This window comes from Panonychus citri, unplaced genomic scaffold, assembly GCF_014898815.1.
Source record: "Panonychus citri isolate SS breed McGregor unplaced genomic scaffold, ASM1489881v1 Contig00136, whole genome shotgun sequence".
Lineage (NCBI taxonomy): Eukaryota > Metazoa > Arthropoda > Arachnida > Trombidiformes > Tetranychidae > Panonychus > Panonychus citri.
The window spans coordinates 1,145,837-1,165,933 of NW_026515541.1; the positions used below are offsets into that span (position 1 = coordinate 1,145,837).

Here is a 20,097-nt window from a genome sequence, read left to right on the forward strand (position 1 = left end):
AACTTTTACTCCAAAAATTGATTATGATTATGATAATAATAATCATTATCCATCATTGAAATATTTCAAATTCTTCAAGTGATATTTACGTTGAATTTATTTCTCATAATCCAAGTTACACTCTATCATTATGATGCTCATATTTGCAAATTGTTTTTCTCTATCAAATGATGACAATAACAGAACTTTTTTTTCAATGTATTCAAATTGCAATGAAAGAGTGCTGGAAACTTTGGAGATGCCGGTGATGAGTGAATCTTATTATTACCTTAGATTATTTGTAACCTTTCATGGTGAAAATAATTTTCCTCTTCTTAATACTTCCAATATCTGTTGAAATTTCAGAGATATAAAACTATGAGAACTTATTAAATTCATCATTTGAATTTGTTCAGATTGTGTAAAGAGTTGGAAGGATGAAAATTGAAACATAAAACTATCATGTTCATCCTCATCACCATTAGTATTTTCATCCATTATCCGACTATTATCCTAAGTGAGCTTATAATATCTCGGATATGATATTATAAGACAGGGAAGTTTATTATCTAATTAGAAAAGGATATGCTCTCAATAGAGAGAAAGAGAGAGAGCTGGTGAGTGAGTCTTTGTTTATTCGTGCTAAGACAATGCGGGTGATAGATAACAGTAAATGTTATGTGACTGAACCAGCGAAAACCAGTTTGTTATTATAACAATAAACTGTGAGTCTTATTCAGGGGAGAGAGAAAAAGTTCAGTAGGATTCAGTTGTTATCCTGACTTGAGCAGTTTAATCGAGGCTCATTAGATGATGATAATGATGATAAACATAATGGTGATGATGACGAAAACCTGGTTCGAGTGGCTATTTTTCAATTGAGTCTGTGTGAAGTTGATGATAATGGTGATGGTGGTCACAAAGTGAGATGAAGGTATGACAAATGAAGTAAAAGAATAAGAAAAGAAGAAGAAGAAAAAATTAAGAAAAATACTTTGATGATGATGAAGATAGTGATTATGACAAAGTGAAGAAAATGATTGGATGAAAAGGATGATGAAGATAAAAAGAGAGAGAGAGAGAGAAACAGTAAACATAATTTAAGACATTCTGATGTTATCTAACTTTATTTTCCTTGTTGATGATCATGATCTTGTGACCTTAATTCTGTTTCCCTTTCCTATTGAGTATTCATCATGTTTTTATCAGAGAATATCAATAATCTGATAATCATTTCTCTTCAATACTAATCAGTTGCCTTTTTCTCTCATGATAATGTTCAAGAAAAAACTCTGTTTTTATCTAACAAAAGGCAGAGAGAAAAAGGGAGAAATTCCATATTCGATTTCCGATATTTTTCACCCTGAAAATGATTCTGACTTTACCTTAACCACTAACCATTAATTGACTTTTCTCATAGAGATTAGTGTATTTGTGGGATGATCCATTTCTACTGGATTAGCTTGAGTTCATTCATTTATATCTAAGAGATTGACATTCATCTCCATTAATTCAAATCAACAGGATAACCGATTGTAACATTTTCATCCAGTTGATTTATTTTCATCATTACATCAAAAGATTAACTTGATTATCTTGAAAGATTTTACTCTTTGTTTCCTTCATCTTTCTTAACTCTTACCTCTGAAATTTATCAATAACAATTTAATTTATGATATCATGTTTAAAGACGTCATCAGGGTAAAGTTCATATGATAACCTTCAGCCCACCACCAGAATTTATACATGATGATGTATAGATTTTTAAATATCAATGAATTGAATATAAACTATGGTGAAAAGAAAACAACAACCAGAATTTTCATTCTCATTGGAATTTGAATAAGTTTGATTTTCCCTTCTATTTTCATATTCACCAGGGAGGAATTTGAAAATAAAACTAATGAGAATAAAAAAAATAGTTGAGCCTGAATCTCATGAATGAAAATGTTTATCGATGAAACTGAATTTCTCCTATTTCATTCTTATGTTTCTTTTTTCCCTATTCTCTACCTTGAGGTATAAATTCAATTCTTAACCAAGATTTTCAATGTTTATCATGAAAACAAAGATGACATGATAACTTTAGGTGTTATACAAAATATAAGAAATTATCCCAATGGATATGTTAACATTAACTAAGATGAAGATAAAGTTTTAACTTGTTCCCATGAAATATCATGTTTGTTACGGTTGTTCAGTTATTGATGATGGAAAATGATTGCGTCTGATTTACATATTCATTAACTCCCAATGTTTCCAACTAAATCGCTGATAAAAGTGATGAAAATATTGATAAGAAACAAAAGATTCATAGAAAATGAGAAAGAGAGAGAGAGAGAGATAAAGAAAAATCCCCTGTGGGCGTTTTCCACGACACCTCTTCTTTCAGTCACCTTTGTTTTCCCTCCTCTCTCATGATCATCATCACTTGATCATCTTTTACCAATCATCAGCATATATTAACTCTCATCTATTTAATGTTCATGGTTCCTGAATTTTTTTCCTCATGAAACAGTAACTTATAATCTGAAACATGGTAGCGTTTGTGTGGTACAAAAAAGTTTTGTTATCTCACCTATTGAGTTTTTTTTCATTGTAATACTATTTTTTTCTTGTTCATTTCATCATATGCCTGAATCCCATTGATGATTTGCTATTTCCTCATCCCGATGCTCATCAAGGAAATTGCTCCTGTTCTGATTTAAGGTTGATTGGTTTCTAGTGATGTTACATTATCATGATAGGCTATCATCATCATCATGAATTTGAAACCCTATTTTTCAGGTTCATTCATTGACTGATTTTCAATAATAATATGAAGTTTTATTGTTGATGATGAGGATGAAGAAGACTATCATCATTATGATGATGATAATCTTTCTCTCTCACTCTCACTTTTGTCAAAATTTTATCTCCTTGTCAGATTTAACTGACTGGGAATTTGATTCACTCTGATAATTGACGTATTACTTTTGGATGATATTCATACATCTGAACTTTTTCAAAATTCTGACATGATGTTTCTTCTCTCTCTCTCTCTCTCTCTCTCTCTCTCTCTCTTTTATCTTCAAAATCATCCCATAGATTTGATTGATGAGATCGACAATACAAAAAATGATTCAATTCTAAAATCGAGTTTTTCAAAGACCAGAATTTTTAGATACTTATCATGAGATTGAATCATTTACGAAAGAAAAAAAGTTCAAATTTCATGATGATTGTTTTCCTCTCAGATTCCAGTATTCCAATCATTTAATACTGACCCTGGTTCCTATTATCACACTTTAATCTATTTACTGTTGTATCATTAACACTGGTAATAGTTAATTGCACTTTAATCATCATTACATTTTGATTGATATTCTGGTTTTTTTTCTTCACCATGTTATGAATATTCCTGTTATATTATCATGTTTTCACTCAAATGATGGTGAATCTTTGTTTCCTATGATTACCTTTACAATTTTCAGTCTAATAGCTTTTTTTAAATTGTTACTTGCGTCATTTATTCAGTTGTATCGTCACCATGGCTACATAGAATTATCTTCATCTTAATCAAATTTTTTTTCTTGTTGATATTATGATGATAATGATAATATTATCAACGTAGTTGTTATCACTATCATTATCATGATTCTAGTGATTAACTTGAGTCTTTGTTCATTAAGGATCGTCAAAACTGTTGTTATCATTTTACTCTGAACTTTATCCTGAAATTCATTGTTTCCTGATCTTGTTTCATTCCAATTCTTATCTCAATTTCATTCTTATAAAAAAAATATTGTATTACACTGAATAATCATGATTATTTGGAAGATAATGATTATGATTTTGTCTCTGTTTTCATCTTTTTTCATGTTCCCATGAAAACTCATGGGAATAACGATGAAATTCATGACGATGAACAAGAAGAGAATAAACTTTATTATTATTGATAATTTTACCTCAATTTGTGTGTATTTTTTTTGTTCATGTCTCTCCAATGAATTTTGTTAAATTTTCATGAGCTATTTTACCATGAAATTTACCTTAGGCATTATTTTTGACTTTCCATCTCGAATACACCGTAAAAATGATGATGTTATTTCATGATGTGATCATCTTGATTACCCATGATAATATCAGTATAAAAAAAGAAAAAAATGTTTTTAATAGTATCAACAATTCATACGATTTAAATATTATTTTCATATTATTTTCTACTCAATGGTTGAATTCCAATGAATTAGAAAAATTTTCCATCATTCATGGTTGATCGTTTTCTCTCTCACTCACTCACTTACTCACTTTACTCATGAAGTTATTGATTATTCTGGTGAGTTTTGTATAAAAATTTCAATAAATTTCATGAGTATGATGTTGTTTGGACAAGTTGAATGTTGAAATTGATCAGAAATTATTATTTTAATAGTTTCATTATTATCATTTCATTATGATAGTCAAGGTTAAATTGACCTCATGGTGTCAATTTAATTTACTATATGATGATGACGCTGTTGAAATGATTGTCATCATCAAGTCCACACCCACATTTCATTCATTAGATGTTCATTCAATCATTCAAAGTGACCAATATTTTGATTACTTTGATGAGAAAGACTTTTTCCCCAATTAACATGATCATGAATAGATAACATTTTGTTTGACCATTTTCTGTTATACATTAATATATATTTTTTTTTGCTTATCTTCATGTTGATTGAATCAATTTTTACTCCTTTCATCATGATGAAACTGAACCTCTTATAACCATTACAATCATCATGTATATATGATGATTGTGATGATGAATAACAAAGTTATACATGTCTGAACATATTGCTTGAAATTGGTCCGTTTGCTTGATTAAACCTAACAGATGATGATCTGGATCATGGATCATGTTGATGATCAATTGTCACAATCTATTATCATTATCTTTCTGGTCACTTTTACCCAATTCTCACTTTATGAGTGTTACTCTATTGCAACTTGACCCTTTCACCCAACCCTAAACCTCAATTTACATAATGACAAACCATAATGGTGATAATGATAATTTACATTGACATATAATGGATAGATAATCAATACTAGTAAGATAAAAATAGATTATTTAACAATATATGAATCTCCTGAAGATCATATGAAAACAGGAAATGATCAGTTAATTGTTGTATTAATCATTTTCACTTTTCTGACACAACTTTAAAGTTTCAACTATTTCTTATTATTATCAAACGTTACAATCACCATGACCAATCAAATCAATGATTTACTAGTTGAATAAATTATTTGTTGGTTACGTTTTCGCATCTAATTGAGAAGTTTATTTTTCTCCCAATAATCAATCATATTGATTGTTGATTAAGGTTAATGTTTTCCTAATCATTTGCAGACAAATTTTTCATCACTCTCACTGTTATTCAATATTGATCAAGTTAATTATTGATGAACATTAGACTTGTATTAATGATATTAGTAATATTAACATTTTGTTTAAATCTCATTCGATTTCTTAATCAAGCTTAATGTTAATCATATGAAATTATAATTTTTGGTGTAAAAAAAATATGTTACTCAATAAGTTGATTTGATTTACTCATGGAATTGATTGTAAGATGAACTTGTTCCGGTTTCTGGTGTTGATAAGCTGAGTTACATCTTCCATTGGAATAACCATATTGAATGTCCTCTTGTTCCCTCACATACATAATAAGCTGATCTTTTAGTGTACAAAATGCTGCAAAATGATTGAAAATGATGAAGATAAAAAATGAAAGGATGAAGATAAAGATGATGAGGAGGATATTGGTTTTACTATTGCGCCATGAAAATAATATTAAAACACTCAGAATAGTATCGATCAATAGCTCTCAGTATTAAGAATCTTCTCTCTCTATCTCCTGTCTTCTCCTGTCTTTTTTATCATTTTCTTCATCATTTTCTCTTGTCATCTTGTTGTTGTCTTCCAAACTTTTCCCTCTCTTCTAAATTGTTATCCTTCTTCATTTCTTACTCTCTCCCTCCCTTTACTTTTTACTCAATGTCATCTTCATTTATCAGGTATTCCATAGGTTTTTTACCCTCTGGTTATTTGCTTCATCTTCTTATCCAACTTTTTATCTTAACTTTTACCCTCTTATTTAATGGTAATAGTTTTATCTTTATGCATTTATTATTATTATGCTTTTAGATTTCAATTCAATTGTCACATTGAAATTGTATTTGCAATCAGCTGATTTATTTAAATTTCCAATTGATTCTCTTTTCTTATGTATATTTTTTCTGGAAAAAAAATAAGATTCATTTTACTTTCTCTCTCTGGATTTGATATAATAATTTATCTTATCCTCCTAGTATTATGACTTCTGGTCATTATTATCATCTTATCTTGATGGTAATTTATTGGTATCCTTGCTGAATTTTACCTTTGACATGATTTGACCATCAACATTCAACATGATAACCATTCAGACTCTATTTTACCTTGAAAATTCAAGTTCAAATTCATGTTATTGCATTACCTTCCCTGCTACACCTTGATAATATTACCATGAAAACATCTATTCACATACTGGAATCATTTCAATTTCCCCTACTTTGCTATTCATACATGTATCTACCTATCGTTTCTAGCTGAATTTTGGAAAGAGACAAGAAAATTCTGATCTCATTATTTTATATTTAATTTTTTTTTCCAAATTTTAACCTCTGAACTGTTCAAGTTAATATCTCTTTTATAATTCATGTTCCATGTAAATTTTGCCCTTTACGAGTATGAACTAAAAAGTAGGACATTTTTCTTTCTTATCATCATGGTTATCATCATTGAGGGAGAGCGAATGAGTGAGTGATGGTTGAAATTTATTCTTTATCATATAATTTTTTTTTTCTATGCTCAACTTAATACAATGACGAATACACAACATGGTCTTGACAGAATTTAAAACTTCTCAGTGGAGAATATAAGAAAAAGAAAAAATTCTCACGATGAAACATTACACACCTTATTTTATCTCCATCATCTCTCTCGTTGCCACTCATTCACTCCCTGTAGAAAATTCTGACCCAATAAAACTCAGTCAAGAGAAAGATTTCAAATGAGATATACCTTGATTCCCTCCCATTCGTCAACACCATGACTATCACACTAATCTAACACTTTCACATTGTGAATTCATTGATTCAATGTGCTTACGTGTGTCTGTGTGTGTGTGTGTGGTTAATGTGTTATATTTGATTTCGTGTATTAACATAAGTTAAAGAAGAAGAAAAAAAATATCAGAATTTCAGGTTATGCGCATTTTCATTGGAAAATATCATGAAACAACAATGGAAGATGCTTTTTCCAGGCTATCATTATTTTCCACATCTCTTTTATTTAACCTCTTCTCCTTCCTTCCTCCCATTTCTCACCTCCACCCTGCGGCCTCTATTTTCACATTTATAAATGAATTCCTTTTATCTACACTCTGATCATCATCATTATCATCATCATTTCCCTTTATCATCCAATCACAGTGATTATTTTTGCTGTATTGTCTGCAATTATCAGTGATTTGCATTTGAAGATAAATTTTTTCTTCCCACCAAATTTATTACACAGAAATAGACATAATCAAGGATAAGCATTTTTATTTCAATCTCATGATAATGATGATTATCATGAGATAAATTTGAATATTGATGCTCAATCAAACCTTTTCCATCCCTCTCTCTCATCATATTCCTATCTATGTATTCAAATATAAGCATCATCATCATCACAATAATATAACGGTAAATATTTTTTCGCATAAAATTACTTCACTTATGTCTACATATTTTCCTATTTCACAATTTCCTCTCATATTCAATGAGTTTGTATATTTTTTTTTACGATTTAATTTGATTACAATTATACTGAGACTTGAAGTTGTTGTTGTTTTTGTTTACGTTTCCGTTATTTAACCTTTTAAGTTCATTCAGTTATTATTATTATTTTGTTTTATTCGTTTTATTATCGTTTTATTTTACTTTTTTTTCTTCTTTTTTACCTTTTCTTTTATTCGTTTGTTTTTTTCTTCTTTTTCTTCTGTTTATCATCTCACAATTTAGACACAATAAAAGTCTCATTAGATTTACTTGTTTTCCAGCTACAGAATTGAGAGAAACTAATTGGTTAAGAAAGTCTGAAAAACTCCGTCTCAAGAATCTGGTTAATCCCTTGGTTGCTGCATCACAAACGATCATGTCGGTAGCCAAATCATATCGAGGTATGTTCAGTGTTTTCGAACCGTTTCTTTGTCGTCGACTTGGTAGAACCAAGTCCTAACATTCGTGCCATCAACTGTAAGCCAAAAAAAAAGTTTCGAAAAGTTTTAATTTATGATTATAACAATTCGATACGATCTTTTCGAATCCTTTTACGTCTTTTAATTCATTTTAATTGTTTGCCTATTTTCCATCCTTCATGTTACACGTAATTAACTCATTCCCTGTTGAACTTTATCTTTCTTTCTCTCTACTTTTGTTTCATCATCATGAAAACAATTAATTTCTAGTTATTGTTTTAAACTTTTCTGGTTCATGGTGATTATCAAGTTATGAAAATGATGATAAGCCTCCAGAGGGAATGAAACTTTAATTATCTCTTTATTCAATCCTTGAATCCAATTGATTAGATTAATCAAAATTAACTGAACATTCATCTATCTATTCAGGTTTCAGATTTTTTTGTTATCTTTCTGAGTTACAACATATGAATTGTGTGTCTACAGGGGAAAAAGACTCACCCTTTTAATGTTGAATTTTGGTAACAACAAATTACTCATCAATATCATGGTTGTTTTGTTGTATCATGAGATTTTTTTTTTCTATCTCCTTCCCATTGAATAGTAAATTCTGTTCATGTTGAACAAAAAAACCTATTAAATTGAAATATTACCAAGGAATTGTAAGGAAGATATTGATAAAAAAAAGTTCCAATGGATTATCGATCACCACTTTTCATCATTATCCTTATTAGCACTTTGTTGACATTTTTATTTACCATTGGTGTTTCTCTCTCCCCCTCCCTTTGTGTATGAGTGTGGGTATTGTATTATTTGAACCTGGATTTTGATAAATTATACCCAAAGATTAAGATAAATTGTCACGATGAACAATTAATGACTCAGTTTTATGTCTCTAATTGCCTAGTTAATAGTTATCTTGATCAGGATGTTCAGTTTACTCGTTGTGAAAATTTATCACTCCAATTCATGGATAATACTTGACTTTATAATCTGTTGATTATTGATTAAAGGATAAATCAACTATCCTATTTATCATTACAGCTGATTTATTTTGATGATAATTTTTGTGTAATTAAAATTATTATACTGAAAAAAAAGCATCATGATGTTCATTAATTGGTTGAAAAGATGATGATAATTATATAATTTTTATTATATATTATTAAATTAATCCATTGGATTAAGTTAATCTCATGATCTACTGGAGCAATCAAAGTAGAGATAAAATTAATCAGATCATTTTGAATGACTTTAATTTTATCATGACTACATTTCGATGATGATGATGATGATGATGATTATGCCTGGAGAAAGATGAGAATGAAAATTAATTCAACATTAAGATTATCGATCAATAATCTGATCGATATATTTATTAGAACTCGAGGCTTTGAACTCCTCTCCTTGTAACCAAAGTTTTGAGGTTAGTTATATAATCTATATAATTATTTTCGTTGGCTCTGGTCAAGATTATCACAATTAGAAGGCTAATTAGATTAGAAAATGATTAATTTTCTAATTAATTAAATTCTATTATTGTTTTTACTTACAGTTTTACGAGAAAAAGTTTCCTAACCCATTTTCATTCATTATAAATCACTTTTGTTCAAATCTAGATTACAAATCTTAATTGGGTTAATTCATCATGATCTCATTGAGTTTTAATTATCATGATAATGATGAATAAAGGTGATGGTCAGTTTAATTAAGCGGGTCAAATTATCTTGGACGAAACAATTGTTCTAATAGAAGAAAAAAAGAGAGAAAAGTTTTTTTTTCATGATACTTTGAATTCATCATGAAGATTTGCTTGTTCAGAGAATTTCCAAAGAAAGATTAATTAATTAAACCTCTATGATGAGCTTATCTTTATCATTATTAATGATTGTCATCATGATTATCATTATTATTGTGTCTGAACATTATTTTTGAGAGATAAGCCTGGAAATGATTTACAATTTCATCTCAATTCTGGTAATCATCTTACAGAAATGAAAAGCAACAAGAACAACACAAAAAAAAATAACAACATCTACTTCAATTCATTTGCATACTGTTCATGAATAGTGATGTTATCATGATGATAAGGATAGATGAAGATGCTTTAGATGAGGATGATGAGGATGATACAAAAGATGAGGCTCTTGTAAAAACTGTTGTTGCTGATAAAATGTTGATGATTTTTCATAAAAATGTCATGGACGAGTAACTTTTGTTTTTATCCAAACTATGAATATATAAAAAAAAGCGAGAGAAGCTTCAAATCTTTACTCCCACTCTCAATTCTCTATCTATCCTCATCATCATGATCATCTTCATCTTTAAGATACCGAAAATCATCATCTGTCAGCTGAATAACATTGTTATTCTTGTTTAGATGTTGTTTATATCAAATGTTAGAAAGTGTTTCTCATCAACGAAATAGTAAAACGAAAAAACAAAAATCATTTGCCAGAATTTTCACCTCCAACTAACTTTTTGAAACTTTTGAAAAGATCTAAAAGTTGCCATGAATTCTGAATATTTTCATTCCCTGTTTCCATGTAAACGTTACAAGAATAAGCTTGAATATCCTGGTGATTATCATTATCTAGAAGATCAATTGATTTCCTATGAAACGAAAACAAAAAGTTCAAAATTGAAATGATAATAATGCTATTTAAACATATAACTTACCATGTAACTTACCATGTAACTCATCATATTTATTATAAGTAAATAGTCAATCATTAACATCATTTAATATTTAAAATTTAACCATCCAAGTTAATAGTTAGTCAATTTAAATTATTGATACAATTACAATGGTAATGATATAAAACAGGGAAAATTTGACGATCAATTATTACTAATTAAGTTACTCGATCTGAATTGAATTGTTATTGATTGATATTCAATTTCCTTAACAATCATCTGATACAATTGACAATGACACTTTTTTCATTCTTCTCCTAGATAATCAAACTTAATTACAATTAATACCAATGATATTCTGATTAGCATGATGTTCATGAGTTTCCTGTATTTCTAATTATTATTTGTTCACAATTGATTGGATTCCCTTGGATATTTATTATTATTATTTTTTTCTTGCTTCTTGGTGATTTTTTTTACCTTATTTCCTATCAGAGGAAATCGGGTATATTTTATTTTCTATTGTTTATCATTGATGAATTGTAACAATCAACGGGAGAGGTTGATGTTAATTGTGTTAAATATTTAATTCCAATTCGTGTTTTGAATGTTTGATTAATTGTTATTCTATATAAATGTCTAATACAATTCGTGCAATGCAATTCAATTGAAATTGATTAATATAAAAACTTCTCAACATCATTCAATTGAACGATGATAATACAATTGATTAACTTGAATGATTATCTGGTAAATTAAATGTAGTTTAGTTTGATTTTCATCATTCATTCACATACATAAAAGTAACAATTGTGATTACAATTCAATTGATTAACCAATTTGGTAATTAATGTGAAAGGGTCAAGCAACATTTTCCAATATAAATATATTTTCATGATAATCATGATAATGATGATGATGGTTTGATTTGATTTGATTTACAATTGGAATCTTTTTATTTTTCATCCTTCTTATATTTATATCGTTGGGAAAATTGTTATTCTCAAGCAATTGGCAACCATTTCTTTTTCAATTCCATTCATGATGATGGTGATTATCATGGTAACAGTAATGTTATTACATTGAAGTCACAGTTGAATAAAGTAAAACATTATCACCCTACCCTCATTTTCCCTCCTCTATCCATCCATTTCTCCACACAATCAAACCACCTAAAGACTTTGATTCCTCATGAAGACTTCTTGTTATTATGATCACAGGTATTTCTCAATTCTTATTGCTGAAAATTCTGTAACTTCCAATCATATTCTGCTCATGATGATGATGATGGATGACGATTTTTTTCTGACATTTCATGTATCTTCACGCAAACATTTCTCTTCGTTAACTTAGTATTCCCTGTCTCTCTCTCTCTCTCTCTCCACTATATTCATTTAGTATATGATTTACAATTGAGTCTATGTTATACCAAGTTTCAATTCTCAGGATAATTTTCAATTCAATCTTAATTCAAGAATGTAAATGATGTAAACTATCAATTATAATCAGATTCATTGTCAAAATGTGAGCCAATTTAGTTTCTCAGCTATGTGACTACCCCATCTATTAGGATTTGCAACCCTTTAAGTGTATACAGTTTACCCCGCGATTGTCATTTACATTTTTCGTTATCGTTACCATGAAATTGAACTAACAAAACAAGACAAATCTTTTTGAAACTTTTACATGATATTATTCAATACATATAGTGTGAGTGAGAGAGGGAGTGAGGAATATTCGTTAAACTTGTATATTTATATTAGAAAATTTTCTTTGATATATTCTTAATATCTCAGTGATATTACACTTTTTTTCCACTCTCATATCAATCTATATTTCCCTCATGTTCAGAGTCTCATTAAATTCATTTTATTTTCTTTTCATGGTGTTATCATCATGTTATACTTTGTGTTTCTTAACCTAGATTCAGTTCTGTGTCGTTGTCTCCTCTATTTCTATTGATACCATTTCAATTCATTAAGACTTTGAGATAATCATTTAGGATTATCTCCTAAAGAAATGTGAGATTATCTTGCTGATGATGGAACAACAATAAAAAATTGTGATAACATGGAAGATGATTGATTCCTTAAATCAACAACGGATTAACTGAATACCATTCATTGATTGTTTTCATCAGAACTTTTTTTTGTCTTCTCCATTCTCATTCCTCCGTCCAATTAATTAGGTCAATTGTTTTATTTTTCATCTTATTATCTCATAATTAGCATCATTTTATTGATTTTTTCCACCAGCCAAATGCTGGGAAATTTTGATAGTTTACTTTTCTCATTATCAAAATTAAATTTGTCATCAATTCATTGTCATGATTCTTATGATTCTGTAAATAATTAAACGATTACTATTTGTTATCATGATAAAAGTAATATATAAATATAACATTTGTTGTTATTATTATCACCTGATTCACTTGATTGTTGATGAAAAGTGATATTTGATTGCATGACAATCAAATTTTATTAGTTTTGAACTTTGATGATGATTACATTTATATCATTTAATGGACTCTATGTAACATGAAGACTGATTTTGATCACTATAACCATTAAGTCATAATAAAAAGTGACATTTCATCCTCAATATTTCCGGTTCCGGGTTATCATTTATTTTGATAATTGATAATCTTTCGTGATGATATTTTCAAAAAGAAGATGAATCAAATTAGATTAAAGTAATGATGATGATGTTGATTGAATTGATGCAGATAACTTAATCTACTTTTCATCATCTGACAAATAAAAAGTTACCATGATAATTTAATGATAATTCTGATAACTATAATGACGATCATTTTTGATTAAGATTAACCATTCAATAAATTGGTTCCATCTTGACCTAATCAGTTATTAAATTATGATCAATCCTTCAAATGAACAATTTATCTGAGCAATTGCTTCAATTTATCATGAAAAACTCACCAAGTTGCCTGGGAAAATATTTAATACTCAAATCTGATTGTATTAATAACCAGTTAGTTAATCATTCATATCTTTTATTTTCCGTTTGATATGATGAATGAAAATCTAATCAATCTCCTTAGTAATCATAATTATAATCACTATCTTGAAGGATAATTGCTGATAATAATCTCAGACTTGAAATTGTGAATTTTTTTCCTATTACTTTGTTCATGTAATCACAATAATTACCATGTAATTTTCTGCTTCTTTGTAATAACTTTTTTCTTCTCCCACTCAAATGATTGTACGATTTTATATATTTACTTGAATTCATGAAGTGAAATGAAATGATTATCAGATTTTTATTTCACTGAGCTTTTGGTGAACATGAAGGTGATATTATCAGAACGTGATCCATTCTGATTCATCCAATAGATGAGATTATGATGATAAGTTCATGGAAGATGAGATGATTATCATCATTTACTTGAGATAGAGCAAAAAGATTCCTTTCTTTTTGTATACAATATCTTGATAACATTCAGAAATTGATATTATATTACATGGAGATATGTCTGCTTATAAGAAGATTTCAGTTAATTCATCATCCCCTGAATATCAGACAGGGTATTTTTTTTTGTCATGGAAATCAATCAATTTCCGTTTTGTCTATTTATGTCTTTACGTTTCCTTCATCTTTAACTATTGTAATCATCAAAATGATGATTATAATCATTGTTATATCATCAAGATCATCAATGTTGTTACCTTCATGAACACTGAATCTAATCAATAGTAACCATAAAACTTTCATCATGGTTTCTCATCCAGAGGTGATCATCATCAGTCAGACTTATGATGATGATGGTGATGATATGGATGAGGAAAATGATCAAAACTTTTTTTTTCTCTGTATTTTCGTCTCATGAAGTTCATGAGAGTTATTCATCCTCATGCTGTAGGCTATCAACACCAGCCAATTATTTTGCTTGACCTGTTTTCGTGAATCGCATCATCGTCATCATCTTTGTCAAGCTCATTTTTGTTGCTTTTTTCTTGGCAAAAAAAAGACAATAAATATCATTAATCCATCTCATGACTCTTTGTTTTTCATTGATTGCCATTAACAAGATAATTAATGTTAGTACTTTTTTTATTTCTCTCGAATCTCATTCTAAAGGGTTCATGATGATTCAATATAATTCAGTTATTCAAAGTATATCAGCTGATTCAAATTGTTCCAATATATTATTGTTTATTATTTTGGGTGAGATTTTGAAATTCACCCTGAATGTTGTGGAAAAGTCTCCTGGAAGAATAGAATTTCCTGAATGTTTGCAACTTAATCAGCATTCTCGGGAGTCAATCGAACTATTTTATTGGATACTTAGTCGAATTTACATTCACAGTGATATCATCATCTTCATGATGAGAGATAAATTGGCAAATACTTAATTCTGATTCCTATTATAATTCAATATCATCTAGAGAGTATATTCAATGAGCGATAATCATGATTTGCTACCATTTTAATTACCTAATGTTTGTTTATTACCTTTCTGTCCATGGTGAGTCTGGATATATTCTGAGTATATGCTGAGCCTGAGTGATAAATTGTGAAATTCAAGTCAATTGCATCACCGTAATACCCACCATCAACTTTCCCACCCTTATCTTTACACTCAGTATGTTTTGGGAATGTAACTTTCGTTTGGAATCAATTTGATTTTTCCTCTCTCTCTCTCTCTCAGAATACCAATCAGCATTTACAGTCTCAGTTTTTTTATATTCCTATTGTTATCATGTTTATTCAGAACTAAAATTTAGGAGTGAAAAAAAATTCCATCATCATGATTAATCAGTAAAAATTTATCATAAAAACAGAATCAATTTCAAGTTCATATGACTATTGGGAAATCTTGTTAATAGCAATTGAACAATGGTAAATGATTTATAATATTGATCAATTTTAATTATCTTTTCCATCAAATTAATCAATTGTTATGATAATAATATTATCATTTAATCTGATGGACAATTTAGTTAATCATCTTTAAACATTTATCAATAAAAATGATCCCAATTGAATTGACAATCAACTTGAACCATCAACCCAACAAACCATAAGTACTTATCTACCTTGACCATTGATGGTTGGACAATTTTTAGAATCATCTAGTATATTACTTGATAACTTTCACTCCAAATAACAAGATCCTGTCACCCACTCACTGCTCCCATCTAAGTAATCAAATCAATCAACTGAATCAAATGATGATTTTAATTCATCTGACTTTTGTGGGGCAAAAACTGTCGAGAAAGAAAGAAAGAAAGTTCTCCATGTAGTTGTCATCCTAATTCATCATCATAAAACCCGAAATTTCATCATTGTCCCCAGAATAACTGATCCATATCAATTTTTACCTTTTTTCCTCTTTCTCATCTTCTTTCACTTCCTTCATCTTCACTGAACTTGTCTCTGATTTACCTTTCATCATTCCCACCTTGCATTTACCACTCTCTCTCCACTGACTTTATCTCAAATCGATAATGTGATTATTAATAATGATAAATACCCTTGTTATATCCTCTGTTCAATATTTTCACCATTAAGCCCAATGAACATTTATCTCTTTACCTGTGAAAGTCTTTGTTTCTCTTTCTATCAAACAAAATTCTTGGTGAGTGTCTGTATCGATTGTGAATCCAATTCTGAGACAAATTCAGAGGGAAGATGAAGAAAAAAAAAGTTGTTCCAAATTGAGAAAGCAATTGAACTCCCATGGACCATGAAATGTGGTTGACTTGCCATGAGATAATATTAAAAACTTATCTCATGGCAATAAATTGTCTTGGACACCCAAACTTAAAGAGAAAAAAGGTATTCTTAAGATAATATCAGAATTCTGTGTGTATTTTTTTTCTCTCTCTCTCTATCATCTCAACTGTGGATTCTCAGGAAATGAAATTACAAACTGTAACTTCCGCTTGTCTGCCTACACTACACGAATCGGCTACTGAATTGACTGTTTAGCTTTTAATTTGAACAATTATCATAATGAATATATAACAATATGATTCATTAATAATTCAGTTATCAAATTGTGTGTGAATTAGAAAAAAGTTTTGATTCTATCAGTTTGTCATATTCTGTTAATTCATTAATGATTTGAGTGAGTGGGTGGAGTTGGTGATGAAGTAAAGTGGATTTGAGATGATCTTGAATGATATTGAACTAAATTAAGAGTAACAATTTATTGATCAATTGATTTATATCACAATCGATTCTGATATTATCCATTATTTTCATTTTAAAACCATCGTTATCTATAAATATCCACCTTCTCATTCATGCTCAGATTCTGATCATGATAATATTCAATTTATTTCAATTGTCTTTCGTTTTACTCTCATGTAACTTTTTCCCTTCAACAAAATTATTTGAATCATGAAAAAGAGCAGAAAGTTCAATATTGAAATAACAGTAATAATTTTATTTGTTGATAATTTAATTTCTAATTTATAAGTTACAACAATACAATAAATTCAATTGCTCAATTGATGATCATGATTGTTGATTACGTTTAATCATGAATACATACAGAATTTTCATTAGCAGAACTTTTTTATTGAAATTTCTTTACCTGGTTTCTTGTTTCAACTTCTCTCTCTCTCTCTCTCAATGTTAACTGTCAATTTATTCAGTAACTAATTGTTAATCGATCTTGATCAGCAATTATAATACTATCCACCCAATTGTTTGATTGATATTGTTTCATGTAAAAATCAAAGTAATCAAGTTAATCAACCTGAGTTTGGTATATATAAACACACGCTGGGAATGATTAATGAATAGATTATTGGTTCACTAGTTAGTTATCTAATTACCTTGCAGGTTTAATCAGTCAAAGATTCATCATTATCATCAATTGATTAATTTTAATCAGAATTTATTATTCTGCTTTTTTTTACCTTCTAAGTTCATGAAATTAGGTTGATCTTCTTGCCATTTCTGGTTAATATTTGTAATCATTTATTTGAATTGAAACAATCAATCATTATCCTTCCGTGTTTAATATTATCTTAATTAATTAATTCTAAAGGTAATTTGATTATCTTTTTTAAATCTCACTAATTTGATTGTTTAATTCAATGGTCTTGTTGAAATCAATTTGATTTCTGATCTTTTCTTGATCAATTTCAATGCAATTACATGGGAGATATTGAGCTTATTTATTTGAAAACAAACACAATATCAGTAAGGTTTTCAACTTTGTTTATCTATTGATTCCTGATTGATTATTCATCTTGAATCAATTTCAACACCATGAGGATGTAATATTATCATAGTCTCTCTCTCTATTAGTTATCATGTTTATTTGGGTTTCCTATTGAACGTTTTTTTTTCTTATTCCCTGTTTTCATCAAAAGGATTGGGATGATTTACCAACAACGTGTATCGCTGATTCAATTGATTCAGTTTCATGATGATTCATCATGGATGTTTGAGCTAAATCAATGCATCTACCATTGTAGCTGTTTTTCCTTGCTCAATATTGATTCTAATCTCTTTCTCTCTGTTAATATAAATTGATGAAATGATGAAGATAAGAAATGAACTAACAAGTGGGTCGATAAAATCGTAATCATCATTCCCAATCCTATTCCTCGATTCTCATCATCTCCATGATTCTCTCGGAATCTACTCTATTTTTATCATTTCTCTCTACCTTCATTACCTTAAATACCTTTCAGCTACTTTTTTTATCAACTTTGCATTTCTCTCTCTCTCTCTCTACTAACCTTGATATTTCCACTTTTTTCTTTCCATCTTCATCTTCATCATCTTTGTGTCTTTTTTTTGCTCACAAAAAAATCTTCAAGTTATTTTTTACATGATGATCCTCATGAGACAATATCAAAGATGAAACTTTGTTGAATAAAGGTAAATGTTATCCTTTTGATTGGATTGGGACTGAATATTCTTAGGTGTTTATGAATTTCATCATCATGAATTATCATGATAACAGAAGCTTCTTATTGTAGCTTACATGGTGATGATGGAGAAAAATCAAAATAATTCAATAACAGGCATCATTTTCATCTTGATCACAATTAAATTCAGTCTCTCAATCCATTTGAATTCTGAGTTTTTTTTTTCATTTTTCTTCTCATATACTCTATGCATCATGATATGATGATGAAATTATCTTTTTCTCAACTTTTTTTTCTAATTCAAAGTAAATTGAGTTTTTTCTTCTTTCTATTCTCTTTTTTTTCTGCTATCATCCTCATCTCACTTACCCGTCTTGAGAATCAAAATTAAATGATGATGAGAGAAAATAATATATTAATCAGATTATAAGAAGAATTGAAATTACATTTAATTTCATTTTGTTGATATTCTGAAATGGTGCTGAAAAGTGATGATGATGAAGATAACATTTCAAATATGATCAAATTAACTATTGATATTTGTTCATCTTAATATATTATAACACTTTATTCAGCTGATTTAGTTTTAATATTTTCTTTTTTATCAAAAAAAAAGGAAATATTTATCATCATCTCGATCAGTATCTCTCCTTCAGCCAAATAATCATAAAAGGATAAGAGGATGCGGATCAAGATGGAGGATAATGATTATCATGAAATTAAGTTGTTTTTTCACTTTTATTCATCAATAACAATAATGATTATGATGATTATGATGATGATTATGATCACCAACGTATTTATCATCGATCACTTTAAGTGATTTGACTTGTTTCTTCACTTACACCCCAATAATGTTTATCTTCATCTTTTATCATCTTGAATATATATTTTTTATCTTTTATTGTCAATGATTATTTTCTATGATGATTGTTATCATCTTCATCTTGATCATCATCATTATCATCTCCTTTTCTTTTTCTTCCTCTCAAGTAACCACAGTTACTATTTCAACCTAACCAATTGCATCTTCATCTTCACTTTTCATCCTTTATCATTATGACGATGATGAAAAGCATCCTTTCTTTTATATATCTCCCTCTCTCATCTTCTGTCATTTAACCTCATTTCACATTGAGTTCAGTTTTGAACTTTTCTTAAAAAATTTATTATTATCAAGTTCTTTTCGATTGTTCTCTTTTATTTTCTCTTATCTTCTCATCTCATAACCTTTTCCCCTCATAACCTTCAACTCACTATCTTGAATTACACTTGAATTGATCGTAATGTTTCAATTCCTTGTTGGATATACTCTGAATTATATATTTCTATTCATTCCCTGTGAATCTCTTATCTCTTACCTCTTT

At 28.8% G+C, this 20,097-nt stretch overlaps 1 protein-coding gene across 1 annotated transcript in view; it reads left to right on the forward strand.

Moving 5' to 3' along the window:
• Positions 1 to 20,097, forward strand: part of LOC128392516 (syntaxin-binding protein 5-like) — a 40,745-nt gene that overhangs the window by 8,161 nt on the left and 12,487 nt on the right. The window contains exon 8 of the mRNA XM_053352543.1: positions 8,100 to 8,219. Within this exon, the coding sequence (XP_053208518.1) occupies positions 8,100 to 8,219 (120 nt within the window). The remainder of the gene's footprint in view (positions 1 to 8,099; positions 8,220 to 20,097) is intronic.